At 59.0% G+C, this 18368-nt stretch overlaps 1 protein-coding gene across 2 annotated transcripts; it reads right to left on the minus strand.

Annotated features, from left to right (window-relative positions):
• Positions 1-1088: 1088 nt before the first annotated feature.
• EPS8L1 (EPS8 like 1) lies at positions 1089-13478 on the minus strand. 2 transcript variants are annotated; one of them, XM_036274767.1, is made up of 20 exons: positions 13447-13478; positions 12470-12525; positions 10662-10702; positions 9692-9750; positions 8958-9119; positions 8516-8665; positions 7979-8061; positions 7330-7591; positions 6944-7070; positions 6684-6772; positions 6519-6593; positions 6261-6409; positions 5085-5226; positions 4936-4964; positions 2943-3075; positions 2722-2853; positions 2412-2529; positions 2083-2257; positions 1583-1715; positions 1089-1492 (listed from the first exon to the last, which is right to left on the minus strand). In XM_036274767.1, the coding sequence occupies exons 2-20, from the start codon at positions 12484-12486 to the stop codon at positions 1406-1408; spliced, it is 2163 nt and encodes a 720-aa protein (XP_036130660.1). In that variant the 5' UTR covers positions 12487-12525; positions 13447-13478; the 3' UTR covers positions 1089-1405. The 2 variants fall into 2 exon arrangements, with proteins under 2 accessions (XP_036130660.1, XP_036130661.1); XM_036274768.1 differs by lacking the exon at positions 13447-13478 and adding an exon at positions 13335-13382.
• Between the last annotated feature and the right edge of the window lie 4890 nt (positions 13479-18368).

Consider the following 18368-nt stretch of genomic DNA (forward strand, 5'->3'; position numbering starts at 1 on the left):
AGCAAACAGGTTTGGGGACTTGCTTGCATCCCTGGTTCCTGTTAGAAATGAGGGTTGGGACACCAGACAGGAGGTTGAAGGGTTAGACAGCCATGAGGGGCGAGGGTGTTCCAGGATGAAGGAATGGCAGGACGAGGGAAGCGGAGCAGTGGTCCCGAGAAGCTGGTGAACCTGGCCAGGCACATGCCACTTGGCGGCTCTGTAGAAGCTGAGCTCTGCGGGGAGCGGCCAGGAGGAATTCTGTCTGGGGAGCCTGGTAATGGTCATTCTAGGGAAGAAGGAGCGATGGGAGGAAGAGGAAAGAGCCTTCTTTCTAAAGCTGGAGGAATGTCCAGTCTGGACGAGGCTGGGAGCCAGAGAAAACCAGCCTGAGGCTGGCTGGTCAGAGGGGAAAGGAGCTGGTGGTTCTGGAGGTCGCAGGAAGCTTCCTGTTGAGCTGTCATCTCAAGATGAAGAGTGGCCAGGAAGCCTCTGGCACCTTCAGGAGGCTGCCACTTCTCCGTGGCTGGGCCTCTGGCAGGAGGTGGGGGACTGTGGAAAAGTGGATGCTGGGAGACTAACCTGGGGGATGAGGGCAGACTTCCCCGAATTGGGTATTTGAGCTGGCCCTAGAAGGCTGAACAGGAGTTCACCAGAGAATTGCTGTTCCAGCAGCAGAAACCAGCAAATGCAAAACCAGTGGTTGAAGAGGTTTGGGGAATGTTTGGAAAAGGGTAGGACCACGATGCATGGAAGAATGAGGAAGTGAGAGAGGAGGTTGAAGAGGTGGGTAGGGACCAAACCACTCGGGGCTTCGAATACCAGGCTATGGAGCTCAGAGGGCAATCGGAAACCAGAGAAGGATTTTGGGCAAGGGACAGGCTGGAATACTGGGTGTTCAGAAGATCCCTCTGGAGTGATGGAGGTCAGGAAGAAGCCTGGGTTGGGGCTCTTCCTGGGGTAAGGAGACGTGTATTGAGAAAGAGAAACCAAAGAAGGTGGGGGCGTTCCCTAGATTCCCTTCCTCCCGTAAAACTAGCTGGGGTGAGGGGCAGGTTCCTGAGCCCCCTGGTAGCCGGTAGAGAATGGACAACAGTTGACACAGCCTGTTAAAGAGGAAGCTGTTTATAGACTGGGCAACATCACAATCAGCAGGGCTCCCAGGTGTGCCCTCTCCCGGGGTGCGCCACAAGCGGGGTCCTTACATTGTCTTTCCCCTGCACCCCTCCCGCTCCCGGCCCGTCCTCGCTCAGGCCACTCCAGCAGGGACGGTCCGTTTTATCCGCCGCGATAGGGGACGACCGGAGCTGGCGCAGGTCCGCAGTCCTTCGAGGGGTCTGTTGGTGGGAGGCCTGCAGAGTCCACTCTCCCGCGGGGCGCGGGGAAACCCGCTGCCTGGACACTTCTACCACAGGGCCGGGGAGGGTCAAATGACCTCTGTCTCTATCTGTCCTTCCACTTTCTTCTTTTGCTTCTCCATCACCGCCTCCAGCTCTGACACTTTCTCTTTGTCCTGGAGGGCAGGGGGGAAATCGGGGCTCTGGCGTCCGAGTCCTGGGCACCCTCCCCCCGGTCCCGCCCCGGGGCGAGCGTCCCGGCTCACCTCCAGCAGTGCGCGCTGCACGGTGACCTGGCTGTACACGCGGGCCCCCTCCTCCGGGCTCACCGCCCGAAACTCCTTTTTTTGTAGCGAGAAGATCTGCGCGCCTGTCAGCACGCCCAACGCGTCCACGGTCCTGAGCAAGGGCAGTGGGGGCGTGGTCAGGCCTCCCGGCCAATCAGAACTCAAGCCCCACAAATCAATCACTTCACGCTGCCAGCCATTTGCCCAATCAGCAGCATTCTAGCTAAGCAGGCTCCTAAATCCCCACCCACCAATCACAGCGTGCGTAGGTGGGCGGGGCACTCTACTTCTGCGGGAGGCGGGACTGCTTGGGAAAACATGCGAGTCACAACCTGCCATTCATTGTTGCAACTAGACAGACCCTCGCTTTGGACCAATCCTGGTCAACCGCGGCCCTCCACGCCTCCCTCTGAGCCAATCAGAACACTTCGTCTCTAGTGCCCAAATCTCAGGCCCTCCCTACGGCGCCCGCTACTCACCCGGAGCTAAAGCCCTTGGCCTGCAGCCAGGCGCGGACCTCCGAGGCGTTGGAGCGCGGGCTGAGCTGCGGCTCCGGCGCGCGGGGCCCCGGGGCTGTGCGGCTGGGGCCCGAGCGGCCCTGGGCCAGGCGCGCCTGCAGCTCCTCGTTGACACTGAGCATCTGGCAGAATTTCTCTGCGGGCGGGAAAGAGACCCGGAGAGAGGACGGACTCAGGCAGAAGGGTCCTCGTGATGGGCCGGAGTCCACCTACTCTTTCTGAGCCTTGGTTTCCCTGCCTGCACGGAGAGAACAGGACCGCTCCCCGGACGGGGTGCCCCCACTACTTACCCTTCTCGCTGGGGTCCAAGTTGTTGAGGCTGTCGCAGCTGTCCCAGTGGGGCCGAGCAGGGGCAGGAGCCACGGCCGGGGCCGGGGCCGGGGCCGGTGGGGGAGGGGGCGTGCTATTCTAGAGAGGACCAAGAGGAGAGCACCTGGGATCAGAGAGAGGACTCCGAGTCGCAGCCCCTCCTTATGGAGATACATTTCTGACCCCCAAGCACTTCCTCCGCCCTGACTCGGCATACCCCTCGTTCCCAGGACCCAGGACCTGGTCCCCAGCGCCTCTTCCCTCAAGACGGGGGAGTCTTCCCTGGCTCACCAGAATGAGGGCAGGGCTTTGGCTGCGGCTCCCCCCGGGCCCTGGGTGGGGTGTCAGGATATTATAGGGCACATATCCCTCCTGTCCCTGGTGGTCCCGAACCTTCCACCACTTGCGCTTGTCATCCAGGACCTGGGGGAGGTAAGAGGGGAGGGTTCAGAGCCTGTGTCTGCTGTTAGTGTTGGGCCCACTCCAGCCCCTCAGCCCCCCACCCCGCTAACCTCCAACACGTCCCGATGCTTGACCGATAGCTCGCTGTTGTTGCGGGCCTGGAAGTCATAATTGCTTAGGACCCACTTTCCCGCCGGCTCCGGCTCCGGCTGGGGCTCAGCTTCTGGCTCCGGATCTTGGTGACTAAGGAGAAGGAGGAGGGTTGGAGACAGGAGGTAGCCAGCCCTTCTGCTCTGGGCTGTAGGGTGTTGGTGTGAGCTGGGGCTAGAGCCAAGCCGGGGCCAAGGCAGGGGTACAAGTTAGTACTGTTAATAGAGACTTGACATTGGAATAACAGCTTGAATATATTTTGCTTCTTATGTGCCTGGCAATGTGCTGCAAGGGTACTACCATCAGCTCCGTTGTATAGATGAGAACATTCAGGCTGAGAAAGATAAAAATGTCCCAGATCACACAACTGGGAACGGAAGCTAATTATCAAGCAGTTACTAAGTACTGGGCTCATGCATAATGCTCACAGTCACAATAAAAGCAATAGTTAATACTTATATAGCACTTACTACATGCCAAGCACTGTTCAAAGTCTGTTACATATATTAGCTGATTTGATTCTCCAGACAACCCCTGGTAGAACCATGAGTGCGGACCCCCACCTTTCTCTTCCTGCTCCCAGAGCCCCTGTTATTATTTCCACTTTACGGGCGAGGAAGCGGAGGAACAGTGATGTGAAGAGACCCACTGATGTAAAGGTCTCAGCAGGAAGAGGCACAGCCGGCCAGGGACCTAGGCAGGCTGGCCCTAGAGTCCACGTCCTGAGCAAATTCTACTCTCCTGTGCTATGCAGTCGGACGTGAACTTGGGCTCTGCCATGGCTTTGAGTTCTTAACTGAAAACCTGTACCACCTCACAGATTCTCACTCTTCCAGGAAGGGGTGATTATTTCCATTTTGTCCTCCAAAGAACCCGAGGCACAGAGAAGGTGAGTGAAAAGCTGGGGGTGTCAGAAGCGCGGGGATGAGGGTGGGGTTCCGCAAGACCAGGCAGCTGGGGGAAGGGGAGTGGGATTTGGGCTCTGAGCCCCCAGGAAGAAGGACCTCAGCCCAGATCAGGCCTACCTGTGCAGGGGACAGGGGGGGTCTTCAGGGCCGCGGCGCCCCCTGTGTGGGGCCGGCAGCTCCCAGCACGCTGTCCCTGCTGAGGCCCTCTGCCCGGGCCCTTACCCAGACCCCCCTTCTTCTCCTCCAGCTTTGCTGCTTGGTTTCTTCTCATCCCATGCGGCTTCCCTTTCCTCTGCCCCCCCACTTGCCCAGGCACCCTAGAGTCGTAGCCCCTCTAGATCCCTCTTCTCTCAGGACCCAAGAGTCTGCACCCCCATTGCTTGTTGGAATCATGAAGTTGGACCCCCCAGTTCTTTCCTCTCCCAGAGACCCAGGAGTCCAGGTCGTAAGCTTTAACTTCTTTGCCCTTTTAACCCTTAAAGGCTTCAGGGACTGAGGCAACTGCTGTAACGCTTGGGGAAAGCGATGGTCCCACCTCCTGGGGCCCAGAGAGACTACCACTTCCTAATTTCCCCAGAAACTCACCCCTCAGCCCTTCAAGTCCTAAGCCTGTTTCTCTGGGTGTCTAAGGTCCCAAGTACCAGACTTGGACTCTTCCTCAAAATCCAAATATTTAATTCCCAGCCTCTTCCCTTCAATACCCAGGGCTCTGTCCTGATAGAGACCCTGGCAGGGAGGTTCCCAGATCCTGGGAAACCAAAGTGCCTTCTCCCAGCCCTTTGGGGACTCAGGGGTCAACCTCTCAAGACTTTACCTACACCCAGCACCCTCCTCCCTCAGACCCAGAAGTCTGGGCCCCGCCCCCTCCCCCTGTGCTCCTCCCCCCTCTCCCAGCCCCGCCCCGACCTGGTCACCACCTCACCCACCTGTGAGGAGTCGGGAAGACAGAAGGAAAAAGACAGAAAAAAGGGGGGGCGGAGTCAGCGCTGGGAGGCCCCAGGACGCACCCCTCCTGGACCCCACCTGCCCCAGGGCTGACACTCACCCATTGACAGCGATCTGGGGGGCGCTTTGCTGCAGGAAATAAGAAGACAGATGGTCATGGAAGGGGGCGGCCTCCTCCCAGACTTCCCAGGCCTGGCCCTGCTGTGTCGCCTGGGGGCGCCTGCTGCCCCCTCCAAGCCCTCGCCTCACCTGCCGGCGCCGCCGCTCGTGCTGTAGCTGTTTTTCTACTGGGTCTTCCCAGGGGCGGCCCTGCGGGTCTGTGGCCGGGGGCTCCCAGCCGCTGTAGAACTCGGGGCTGTATGGGGGTCCCTCCTCCAGGGGCAACTCCAGCCTGTAGCCAAAGATACGCCAAGGACTCAGGGATCCTGGTTGGCCCCGATTTAGCTCTGTCATTGACTTCACTTTCCCCGTATTCCTAAATCTCACTCTAATCCAGCTATTCTATCCTGGTTTGTTTAAAAATTAAAAAAAAATTTTAATATATTGATTTCTTAAATTTATTTTTAATTTAATTTAATTTAATTTAATTTAATTTAATTTAATTTTTTTCGCCCTGCCGGTGTGGCTCAGTGGATTGAGGGTCGTCCCATGGTCTAAGAGGTCCCAGTTCGAGTCCCAGTCAGGGCCCATGCCCGGGTGGTGGGCTGGATCCCCAGTAGGGGGCATGCAGGAGGCAACTGATGGATGTTTCTCACAACGATGTTTCTCTCTCTCTCCCTTCCTCTCACTCTAAAAAATCAATAAAAACATTTAATTTTCTTTTTCATCACCTTGTATCCCCTCTACGCCCTCTTCCACCTCCCCCCTCCCCTCCCCCACCCTCGCTTCTTTTTGCCAACTCTGCCCCTGTCTCTAAGCTCCGCTCCCATGACATAAATTATATTTCTAAATACACTGATTCCAACTAATGCTCGCCCCCAGCTTCTGAATGCAAACCGGCTTCCAGCTACTCACATCCCTACACCCCGCGGCTCTCTGCCTCCAAGAGCGCAGACTCCGCCCCCTTGTCAACCCACAGGCCCAAACCCTCCTAAACCTCGCCCCTTCAGTATAGCTCCGCCCTAAAGCCCGGCTCCATTCCTCTAAGCTCCGCCTTTCGTTCCCGTTCGATTATCCGAGGCAGTCTTTAACCTCTCCTTCACACTAATGTCACACTAATGGCCTTTCCTCCAGTCGGGTGCTGCATTTGTCCTAGGTCCCACCTTTTCTTTATTGACCGCATCCTTCTACCTAAGGCTCGCTCTCACCCTTCCTTCCCAGTCTCACCTTTCCAATCACCACATCCCCTGCCTCACAGCCGCTTCTCTCCTCCAATGACCACGCCCCTGCATCCCAGCCCCGCCCCTTAGTCGCCAGGCCCCTCACCCCGGGCGGGTCCACGAGTCCCCCAGCGAGGTCCAGAGCGCATTTTCACTTGGGGTGACATTGTCCCGCAGCAGGGCCACGGCCTCGGACGTCAGGTGAGGCTGCCGCACGCCTCTCGCAAGCTGGGGTCCGCCCGACATGTCTACAATCTACCGGGGGAGGGGGAGCAGGAATGGGCACGCCGTCAGCCCCTCTAGAAGTGGAACCCTGATTCCTCCTGCTGCTGGGGGACATGAGGGCCGAGGGAGGCGGCCTCACCACTTGCAGAGGTCCGAACAGGAAGTGCAGCAGCTCTGGGGAGGAGGGGTTGGCGATGTTGCCTCGCAGACGCGCCTACGGAGCGAGCGAGGCTGGCATTAGTGCGTGGACAGGTCAGGATGCCATCGCCCCCGCCCCTGGGGCCCTAGCTGGACGCATCCTCACCAGCAGGCTGAAGGCGTACTTGATTTTCTGAAGCACGTCGGTGTACTCAGCCTCGCTGGGCGGCTTGGCCCGCAGCGTCAGCAGGCCCTCTGTGGGCAGGGGCCAGGAAAGGTGGCAGGGGACACAGACAGCGCCAGAGAGGGAAAGTCCCAGTGAGATTGTGAGGGGGAGTCAAACAGGCAGGGGGTGCGCGGGGGAGGCTATCTGGGAGTGGCCAGGGGAGGGGGGTGTTCGGGATCCCGCCCAGTGGCGCCCCTCACCCCCGGCCTCCCGGCGCCGGGTCCTGCGGCCGCGCTCGCGATGCTCCAGCACTCGGGCCGCCTCCGCGGACTTCTGCAGCTTCGATACGAAGCTCTCCACGTCGTCGAACACATGGTTCAGTATGTCCTGGGGGACAGAGGGGGCGTGGGGGATCCCTGAGTCGCGGACCCTCATCACTCCAATCAAAGCCCTCCAGCCGGGAGCGCTCAGACACACCCTGAGCCCAGGCCACACCTTCTGATGCCTGGCCCTGTCCCCAGTTGGTCACAGCCAGTCACACCCCCAGCGCTGACCACGCCCCCAGACCTGGCCCCACCTCCTGACGAAGGACTCACACCTCCCACGCCAGCCGGTCCCGCCCCCAACCTGGCCCCGCCCCGCTCACCACGTCCCGTTCCGCCTGCAGATTGGCCAGATCCGGGCCGCGGGGGCCCAGGTCCGGGGAGGCCGGGTCGGCGCTCCTGGAGGTCTCCGCCGGGCCGGGCCTCCGCGCCGCTTCCGCTTCAGGGATGGGCTCCCCTTGGGGTCGCCCGCGGTCCGTGGCCGACTCTGCGGTGCTGATCGATGCGCGGAACGAGGGGCGGCGCTGCAGGGGCGGGGTCTCCGCGGCGGGCGAGGGGCGGCGCTGCAGCTCCTCCTGCGTGGCCCTGCGGAGGAAGAAGGGGGGACCTGTGGCTGGGTCCCCCTTGGAGTGCAGGGAGGGGGAAAATTCGGGGCTTAAAACAGACACAGTGGCCCACATGGGTCAAATCTAGGCCCAGAGTGATAGGGAGAAATCCAAGATATTGGAGGGTGGGGAGTGGAAAGCATCCCTCTGGAGAACGGGCCAAGGGAGGAGAAAACGAGGACCAGAGTCGGGAAAAGCAGGGTTCTGGAGAAGGGGCACACTTGTCTGGGAGGTACACGCAAGACTTGAAGAGGCTCTGTTTGACTTCATTCAAAATTCGTTCTGCTCTAGGCTAGTGGTAACAGCCCATTTCCAGAGAGACCCACCCGTCCCCCTTTCTCCCCGGATTCCAGCCTAGCGCCCTTACCTGAGCGCCGCCGCCCTTCGATCCCCATGGCCAGAGCGGTAGTTGTGCAGAGCCCCCTGGATGTCTTCTTGGATCAGCTCCACCTGCCAGTCACGGGGTCAGGCCACGCCTCCACCCCGCCCACAGCCCGCCTCGGGCCGCGTGCGGTCCCAGACCGCGTCCAGTCATCATTCACGCATGTGGTTCCACGCAGGTCCACGCCCTAGACTCACACCTTCGCCCTAAATCTGTTCCTGACTTAGGTCACGCACCCACCCACGGAGGCCCCGTCCAGGTGGCTCCCTAGACCACAAGCACCCCCTACCGCCCAGTTCTGGCGGTCCTCTAGGTCCCCTCTCGCTGTTCGGTCCGAGCCCTGGAACCCGAGTCCAACCTGCCCTCAAAGCTCCCTCCCCTACAGAACCTTTCCCCATGCCCCGCCCCCTCCGCGGGTCAGACCCCGCCTGTGCCCCAGGTCCCGCCCCTTTCCAGCTCCGTCGGGGGATGCGCGGGGTCCCAGCTCCTTCCTCCCCGGTGGCCCCCAAGCCCGCCGCTCACCCCGAGACACAGGCCCTGGAAGAAGTGCACGTCGGGCTGCGCGCGCTCGGGGTCCTGGCACACCAGCAGGAGTAGCGAGCGGCTCCGGCCCGGCGGAGTCACCGCGTCGCAGCGCACAATGGCACCCAGCGGGTACGACTCCAGCTCCTCCTGCGGGGCGGGAAGGCGGGTCAACTGAGGCTTGGAACCAATGACACTACGACAGGGGGACAGAAGTGCCAGCAATTGCCCGTACTACGCAGGGCAACCCCGCGAAAACACCCGTTTAATAGATGAGGCTAATAGGGCTCAAAGAAGGGGCGGGGTCCTTTGCCAAAGTTCCCAGCGGAAGGACGCACAGAAACCAAGCTTCACACCAAGACCCCTGACGTCCCTAGGGCCAAGCTCCCCATGCCCGGCTGCTCAGTCCAGCCGCGTCTTACACCCACGTGTCCCCAGGCACCTTGGAGACTTGGTCGAGCAGCGTGACGTGGTCGGGAGACACGCGCAGCAGCATCTCCTGGGCCCAGACGCGGCCCTGGCTATCCATGACGGCCAGCTTCCTGGACGCGTCCTCCACGGTGTGCACGCCATCCTCCTCGCCCAGGCAGAACGTCACCAGGTGCTGGCACGGGCCACGGAGAAAGCAGTGAGTCCGGGGATAACGCACGGTGGGCTCAGAATCCCCTGGAATCAGCCTTCTGGCTTGTGACTAACCACACCTCCTCCAGGGAGCCTTCCTGATCACTTGCTCCACCTGTGGGCGCCTCCACTCATTGCCCTTTGTTTCTCTTTCACCAGAGTGACTAGCGCCTGGGTCTGTCTTCCCAGGAGACTGGAGGCTCCTTGAAGGCAGGGAATGGTCTGGATTATATCTAGTTCCTTCAGAGCACCTGATACCCTTTGCTGTACCTCTGGACCTCGTGTGACCCCTACTCATCCAGGATTGCATCTGATCTGTGCTTGTGGCCAAACTGTCCAGGTCAAGAGCTGGTTCTGATGAAAAGCAGGCAGATCAGAGTGGAATTGAGTTCCTCCACGGATAGCCATGTCTGAGGCAAGGCAGAGGAAGTCCACTTGGTGGAGGAGCAAACTGAGTCTCGCAAGTTCTTTCTGCTTGGAAGCCCAACTGCTTTCAACACCCTCGTCCCTTTGGTACCAGAACAGTCCCTGTGGCTACGCAGACCCCAGACTCACATTGACTAGATACTGGGAAACGTCGGACATCACCAGAGTGGAGTAACGCTTCCTCTGCTCTGTGGAGGGAGGAGGAAGATGAATCAGGGGACCTGGGTCCCCAGTTCCCTCCTCCTTCAGACCCAGGAGTCCAGGCCCCCAGCCCCTCCTCCCTCACACCCAGGAGTCCAGGCCCCCAGCCCCTCCTCCCTCAGACCCAGGAGTCCAGACCCCCAGCCCCTCCTCCCTCAGACCAGGAGTCCAGACCCTCAGCCCCTCCTCCCTCAGACCAGGAGTCCAGGCCCCCAGCCCCTCCTCCCCCACACCCAGGAGTCCAGGCCCCCAGCCCCTCCTCCCTCAGACCCAGGAGTCCAGACCCCCAGCCCCTCCTCCCTCAGACCCAGGAGTCCAGACCCCCAGCCCCTCCTCCCTCAGACCAGGAGTCCAGACCCTCAGCCCCTCCTCCCTCAGACCCAGGAGTCCAGGCCCCCAGCCCCTCCTCCCTCAGACCAGGAGTCCAGGCCCCCAGCCCCTCCTCCCTCAGACCCAGGAGTCCAGACCCCCAGCCCCTCCTCCCTCAGACCAGGAGTCCAGACCCCCAGCCCCTCCTCCTTCAGACCAGGAGTCCAGGCCCCCAGCCCCTCCTCCCTCAGACCCAGGAGTCCAGGCCCCCAGCCCCTCCTCCCTCAGACCCAGAAATCCAGACCCCCAGCCCCTCCTCCTTCAGACCAGGAGTCCAGGCCCCCAGCCCCTCCTCCCTCAGACCCAGGAGTCCAGGCCCCCAGCCCCTCCTCCCTCAGACCCAGAAATCCAGGCCCCCAGCCCCTCCTCCCTCAGACCCAGGAGTCCAGGCCCCCAGCCCCTCCTCCCTCAGACCCAGGAGTCCAGGCCCCCAGCCCTCCTCCCTCAGACCCAGGAGTCCAGGCCCCCAGCCCCTCCTCCCTCAGACCCATTTTCTCTTGGCCTGGGGTTTCCTTGCCCATAAACTCACCATAAATGGACTTGGCACTTGGTTTGGGGGCAGCTTCTGGGCTGGTGAAGGAAAAGAGGGGTGAGAGGGACTGTGGGAATTGGGGGTAGATCATGGGGTTTTCACATGCCCAGAAGAGCAGCAACTTCATACTGAGGACACTGGGGAGCCATGGAGGGTTTTGAGCAGAGGAGGAGAGGTTAGAGCTGGACTTTAGTAAGACAGGTGAGATGATGGTACTAGGTAGTGGTGAGGAGTGTTGTCTTGACTGTCACACAGACCTGGATTCAAGTCCCCTCTCCAGCCACTGTCTTGCCATAAGACCCAGGGTAGGAGACTCCATCTCTCCTGCCTGTTTCCCTCTCTGTGAGATAGGGGTTAGCTACCAGGTGAATTCAGTGAGATGAGGCCATTGAAGTGTTCTGCAGCCTCAATAACTTTATTATCGTGATTATAATGCTAAGGGCTTAGCACACAGTAGTTACTTAATAAATGGGATTTTTTTTTTTTTTTTGCCCTGGCCGGTTTGGCTCAGCGGTTAGAACGTTGGCCCACCTACCAAAGAGTAGTGGGTTTGATTCCGGTCAAGGGCATGTACCTCAGTTGTGGTTCGTCCCTGGCCCTGCTTGGAGTCGTGCGGGAGGCAACCAATCAATATGTCTCTCTTACATAGATTTTTTTTTTCTCTCTCTCTCTCCCTCCCTCCCACTCTATCTGAAGATACATAGAAAAATATCCTCGGGCAAGGATTAAAAAATTCCTCACCTGAGAGTTACCTTCTTTCCCCATTACCCCCATGTGCCAGGCTCTACCCAGACAAATCCTTCTCTGTCTCCTGCCTTCAACCTCCTTTTCAAGGTCAACTTTTCCCAAAAGAATCCTTGAGTCCCCATGTCCACAGAACTAACAGAGGCTTGGAGGCCAGGTGGGGTCAGGGAGGAGGAATGAAATGTGTGCTCTTCATCCTGCTCTTGCAAGCTAGATCTTTCCACAATTTGATTACCTCTGGGCTGGTGAACCCACTACCTCACATCCCTCACGCAGCTGTTCCCATGTGTCTGTCTTTGTCCTTCTCCCTGCTCACTCAAGGAGATCTGAGCCTTCGTTATAAACACCCCTGACTTCTTAGCAAAGGGTTGATATATTTTTTTTCTATTTATTGATCTTAGAGAAAGAGGAAAGAGACAGAGAGAGAGAGAGAGAGACAGAGACAGAGAGACAGAGAGATTGGTTGTTCCACTTATTTATGCATTCGTTGGTTGATTCTTGTATGTGCCCTGATTGGGGATCAAGCCTGCAAACTCGGCTTATTGGAACGATGCTCTAACCAACTGAGCTACCCAGCCAGGGCAAAAGGTTGATATTTAATAAGATAACAACAATGGCAATAGCAATTCCTGTGAGTTGAGCCCCTGCTGTTAGTCAGGTTCTCAGCTAAGTCTTGTGCATCGTACCACCAAGCTCTCCAAACTGTTCCTGTTTGGCCGGGCCGAGTGGCTCTATCGGTTGAGCGTCGTCCTGTGCACTAAATACTTTGCAGGTCTGATACCCGTCAGAGGCAACCAATTGATGTTTCTCTCTCTCCCTTGCCCTCTCTCTAAAATCAGTAAAAATGCCCTTGGGTGGGACTGAAGCTCAAAGAGGCGAGGTACTGTGGCCAGGGTCACACCACTGTTGAGTGTTAGTGTCCAGATTAGAACCCAGAGCGGAGCTAAACTACAGGGACAGAGGCAGCCCAGGCTTCCTACCCAGAGTCCAGACCCTGGTGTGGGTGACAGGGTAGGGGAGGTGTGCCGGGGTCAGGGGCCTGGTGGGCAGGGGCCACTTACCTGGTGGTGGTGCTCATGGTGCCGAAAGTGGGCAGCACTTGCCACCGGGAGGTGCCCTGGGAGCCAGCAAAGAGGTGAGGGCCTGACCTGACTTACAGGACCTATGATTCCGGCCGGGCCCCTCCTCCCTCAGACCAGGAATCCAGGCCCCCAGCCCCTCCTCCCTCAGACCCAGGAGTCCAGGCCCCCAGGCCCCCAGGCCCTCCTCCCTCAGACCCAGGAGTCCAGGCCCCCAGCCCTCCTCCCTCAGACCCAGGAGTCCAGGCCCCCAGCCCCTCCTCCCTCAGACCCAGGAGTCCAGGCCCCCAGCCCTCCTCCCTCAGACCCAGGAGTCCAGGTCCCCAACCCCTCCTCCCTCAGACCCAGGAGCACAGGCCCCCAGCCCCTCCTCCCTCAGACCCAGGAGCACAGGCCCCCAGCCCCTCCTCCCTCAGACCCAGGAGTCCAGGCCCCCAGCCCTCCTCCCTCAGACCCAGGAGTCCAGGCCCCCAGCCCTCCTCCCTCAGACCCAGGAGTCCAGGCCCCCAGCCCTCCTCCCACAGGCCAGGAGTCCAGGCCCCCAGCCCTCCTCCCTCAGGCCAGGAGTCCAGGCCCTCAGCTTCTCTTCTTTCATACTTAGTACCCTGTGCCCCAAATCCTTCAGAAATCTATGCATCCAATTCCCTAATCTACATGTACCCCACTTTCTTCTTCTACCCAGGGTCCTGTCTCCCAGCTTTACCTGCCCAGTCCCAGCTCCGAGGTGCTCATGTGTAAGAACCAGGGGGTTTGACCCCAGATCCTCTGAGAACCTCTCATCTACTTTCTACTCCCTGCGACCCTATATTCCTCCTCTAGCTTTGGGGACCCGGTTTTCAGCCCTTACCTCTTTAAGACTCAAGAGTTGAGGTCCCCCAGGCTTTCCTGAGGCAGGTCCCTGCTCCTCCCCCCCCAGACCCAGACATCCCCACCTTCCAGCCCTCCGGACCCCTCCTCACCTGCTCCGCAGGCTCTGTCAGAGGAGAGGCCCGCTCTGCAATCCCTTCCAGACTTAGGGCCCCTCCTTCCTGCTCCCTCCCTGGGCTGCCCCGCCTCCGCATACCTGAGCACTCACCTGGCACTGCTCACTGCTGTGGCCCCTGGGCGGGGCTGGCAGGAAGGTCCCGGGCGGGGCGGGACAGCCTGGGGAACCTTGACTGTCTCCTCGTAACAACAATGGAACAATCCCAACAACAGCCCTTCCACACCACTGCTGTTCATGCCTCAGATGCCCCCTTCAATTCTCCTCATACCTCTGGGCAGTCAGAGGATTGATTTCCACTCGTTCGAGGTCCGAGAGAGGGGCGCTCCATGGGGAAGGATGGGCTTTGAACCGGGGCTCTCTCCATCCCCAGAGCTGGTGTTTGTCCTTCTCCGTGCACCTCTGTCCATGGTTCCCGTCTCCACCTGTTCAAAACCCACCCCTCCTTCCCGCTTCCTTTGGAAATCTCCCAACAAACCCCACGATGATGATGATGATGGTCAAGACAACTCCCTCAGTGGCCAAGGTTGCCCAGGCAGTGAGTTGGGCAGAACGTCAGAGGCAAAGCTCAGACCCCACCCCCCACCCCAGAGTAGGAGGGTGTACGTGCCCACTCTTATTCTTTCTCACCAGTGATCCCACCTGGTTCCCACCACCATCATCTGTCACCTGGAGCTGCCTTTTGCCTGGTCTCCCTGCCCCCTTTCTCTTCTCAATCTAGTCCCAATGCGGGCATGTCAGCCCATGTCACATGCCTTCAATGGCTCCCCTTTCTCAGAATAAAAGCTGAGTCTGCAGGGTGTTCAGGGACATTACTCTAACCTCTTCTGCCACCCCCCCCCCCCATCACTCAGTTCCACACACCGGCCTCCTTGCTGCTCCTTGAACACCCAGACCCCATCCTGCCTCAGGGCCTTTGCACTTCCTGTTCTCTCTTCCTAGAACGCTATTCCCTTAGAGAGCCTCACCTCCTTCGGGTCATGCTCCAGTGTCACCTTCTCAGAGAGGCCCCTGTATAACACCCTGTTACAATCACAGCGCCTCTTCCTGGCCAGGAATCTCAGTTGGTTAGCATTTTGTTCCAATACACCAAGGTTGTGGGTTCGATCCTCAGTTAGGGCATGTACAAGAAGCAACCAATGAATGCATCAATAAGTGCAACAACAGCCCGGCCGGTGTGGCTCAGTGGATTGAGCGTCGTTCCCTGGACTGAGAGGTCCGGGTTCGATTCCCGGTCAGGGCACATGTCTGGGTTGCAGGCTCGATCCCCAGTAGGGGGCGTGCAGGAGGCAGCCGATCAATGTTTCTCTCTCACATCGAAGTTTCTCTCTCTCTCTCCCCCAAATCAATAAAAACATATTTAAAAAATAAGTGGAACAACACATTAATGTTTCTCTCTTCCTCTCCCTTCCACCCCTCTCTAAAATCAATCAAAATAAAATAATGAACTCGCAGCACCTCTTCCCCTACTCTATACTCAGTTTCCCTCCAGGGCACTCAGCACCTTCCAGCACCTTCCAGCACCTTCCAGCACACTGGCACCTGTCCACTGTGCTCACTGGAAGGCTCCCTCATTGCAATGTGAGCTTCGTGAGGCCGAAGGCTTTGTGTGTCCAGTACCCACTCTGTTCCCAGCACACAGGTTGGGGTCCAGCATGGAGTAACTATGGGATTGAATTAACGACCTCCCTTCCTCCCTCCCTCCCTCCCTTCTTCCCTTTTTTCTTCCCTTCCTCCTTTCTTCCCTTCCTCCTTTCTCCCATTTCTCCCTTCCCTTCCTCCCTTCCTTTTTTCTTTCCTCCTTCCTTCCCTCCCTTCCTCCCTTCTTCCCTCCCTCCTTCCCTCCCTTCCTCCTGTCTTTCCTTCCTCCCTTCCTCCTTCCTCCCTTCCTCCTTTCTTCCCTTCCTCCCTCCCTTCCTTTTATTTTTTTGTTAATCCTCACCCGAGGATATTTTTTCGTTGATTGTTTTAGAGCGTGGAAGGGAGGGAGGGAGGAGGGAGGGAGAGGGAGGGGGAGAGAAACAGTGACATGAGAGAGACACGGGGATTGGTTGCCTCCCACATGCACCCCGACCACGACCACGGCTGGTATCAAACCTGCACCCCAGGTACATGCCCTTGACTGGGTCTGGAACCCAAGACCCTCTGGCTCTCGGGCTGAGGCTCTAACCACTCACCCACACTGGCCAGGGCTCCCGTCCTCTCTGAGCACATTACATGCATGGATGGATAATCCCCACAACAATCTATGAAACGGGTCCTTGGAACCCCATTTACACGTGAGGAAACTGAGGCAGGTGCAGGTTCGGTAATTTGCCTGCAACCACACAGCTACTACACGATGGAGATGGTGAACCCAGGCCATGCACTGTAGACCCTTCATCCTTTGGAGCTACCCTCCCCCGACCTGGCCTCCTTCTAGCTGTGTGACCTTGGGCAAACTGCTTAACCTCTCTGTGCCTCACAGCATTGGGAGGCTTCAATGAGATGATGGGGAGCTCCCAGCACAGTGACCCTGTGTGCTACTCGGAGGATGCAAAGCCGAGGGAGCCCGGAAGCGGCCTTGAGACGGGCAGGGCAGGCTTCCTGGAGGAGGAGGGGCGGCCAGAGCCCAACCTGAAGGGCCAGTTTGGCAGCCCAAGGTGGCCCAGAGGACGAGGAGGAAGGAGTGTTCCAGGCCAGGGAGCTCACTGAGCCTTGGAAAGGAGGGGGGAGGAGTCCGGTCGCTGCGGGCTGGGCACACCTTGGTGCAGGTGCTGTCAGCCTGGAGAGGGACCCGTGCCTCTGTCTCCAGCGTCTGCCACGCTGTGTCCCTGTCACACCCGTTCACAGAGATTGCTGAGCTTGGCCTAGCCTGGGTTGGGGTCCGAGGAAAGGAGCAAACCCCTTACCTTCTGTGAAGCAGAGGGAGTGAGATCTGCACCCCATCAACAGGGGAGCAGATAGAGGCTAAGAGTGGGGTCCACTAGCCCCAGGTCACAGTGACACAGGCTATGACACCATTGAACATTGAGCTGAGCCCTGGCTCCTTTCTTCACGTGCAGGTGGAGAGACTGTCCTCACAGAGGCCTTGGGTGGGAGTAAGGGGCCTGGGGTCCTGGGCCTGAGGGAAGAGGGGCTGGGGGCCTGGGTCTGAGGGAGGAGGAGCTGGAGGCCTGAGTCTGAGGGAGGAGGAGCTGGGGGCCTGGACTCCTGGGTCTGAGGGAGGAGGGGCTTGGGGCCTGGGTCTGAGGGAGGAGGAGCTGGGGGCCTGGACTCCTGGGTCTGAGGGAGGAGGGGCTGGGAACCTGGACTCCTGGTCTGAGGGAGGAGGGGCTGGGGGCCTGGACTCCTGGGTCTGAGGGAGGAGGAGCTGGGGGCCTGGACTCCTGGGTCTGAGGGAGGAGGAGCTGGGGGCCTGGACTCCTGGGTCTGAGGGAGGAGGGGCTGGGGGCCTGGGTCTGAGGGAGGAGGAGCTGGGGACCTGGACTCCTGGGTCTGAGGGAGGAGGTCTGGGGGCCTGGATTCCTGGGTCTGAGGGAGGAGGGGCTGGGGGCCTGGAGTCCTGGGTCTGAGGGAGGAGGGACTGGGGGCCTGGATTCCTGGGTCTGAGGGAGGAGGGCTGGGGCCCTTCGTCTGAGGGAGGAGGGGCTGGGGCCCTTCATCTGAGGGAGGAGGTGTCTGGATCAGGGGCCTCCAGGCCCTCCCTCCCCCAGTGGTATAGAGAAACAGGGGAGATGGCGAGTCTCCACCCTCCTTCCTGGGCCCAGGAGCTCCTTCCTTCTCTTCTGGCCACAAAGGAGGGCCCTCCCTCTCTCCAAGCCGTAGCAGCAAGTGGTCTCCATATCCCAGTGGGTGCTCCCCCCCTGGAACAGCCTGGCTCAGTAAGTCCCGGTGGAGCCAGGAGTCCCTGTCTTGGAGACTGTCCAGGGGTAATGCAGCTGAGAACCCAACCCTTGCCACCCACAAGGTCATTACCGAGTCTTTCACAGAGTGAGCTTTGGGGCCCTGCATCCGAGTTTACCCCCCTGCCCCCCTGCCCCCAGACTTGCTGGTGTTTATTGTCTGGGTTGGGAGCCCCAGAACGAAACAGAGTCCCCACTGAAGCTTCTTGAACTAAGATGCCCTGTGTGTTGGGGCAGGAACCACCTTCATGTCTTCCAGCACCCTCATCTCCCGGTGCACACCCCCTCCCACTCAGCTGTAGGGTTTGCCGATGAATTCGAAGGACAAGGAGGAAGGAGGTCAAATTCTCAGGAAATGGGAGACATGGCAGGTCCTTGTGGACGGGGCGTAAGGAAGATGGAAGCTGGGTGTCAGGGAGGTACATTTACTTCCTTATTGCTAATCTATTCATTCAACAAATGGTTCCCAAGACCCAACTGGTGCCTACCCCTTTGCCCTTGAAAGAGTTCAGTTGGGGAAATCCACCCTGCTGGTGCCCACAGTCCCAATTGGCAGTGACGGACACCAAGGGTGCACAGGTCACTGTGAGTCTCCAGAGGAGGCCTTTATTCCAGCTTTGTTGTGGATGTGTGAGGCAGTCAGAGGCCTTCCCTGCATAACTGGACAGGGTTCTGAAGGATGAATAGGAGTTCGCCAAGGAAGATGTGGCAAGGAATGATATTCCAAGCGCGGAGAGGGGCATATGGGACGTCCCAAAGTCAGGGAGCAGCAAATTCTCAAGCACCTGCTGGGCGCCAAGCGCGTTCTAAGTGCTGGACAGAGGACACCCCTGCTCCTGTGTGTGAGTCATCCTTGTGGGTGCGGTGGGGAGTCAGAAGATAAACAGGCAGAAACACACACACACAAAGACTTTCAGACTGTGGTAAGCACTAGGAAGGAAATGAAACGAAGGTGAGGAGAAGAACCGACCTGGGGACGGCAGGTGTGGCCACTTCAGGTGACATGCCAGCTTTG

Source organism: Molossus molossus, unplaced genomic scaffold (assembly GCF_014108415.1).
Source record: "Molossus molossus isolate mMolMol1 unplaced genomic scaffold, mMolMol1.p scaffold_m16_p_21, whole genome shotgun sequence".
NCBI classification, from domain to species: domain Eukaryota; kingdom Metazoa; phylum Chordata; class Mammalia; order Chiroptera; family Molossidae; genus Molossus; species Molossus molossus.

Excerpts from the sequence above, each read along its gene's own strand:
- EPS8L1 (XM_036274767.1), bottom strand. Across the intron at positions 8,062-8,515 it reads TCCAGGGCCTGTGTCTCGGG|GTGGAGCTGATCCAAGAAGA; the intron begins GTGAGCGGCGGG and ends CGTGACTGGCAG. Across the intron at positions 6,773-6,943 it reads CCGGCGCCGGGAGGCCGGGG|AGGGCCTGCTGACGCTGCGG; the intron begins GTGAGGGGCGCC and ends CCCTGCCCACAG.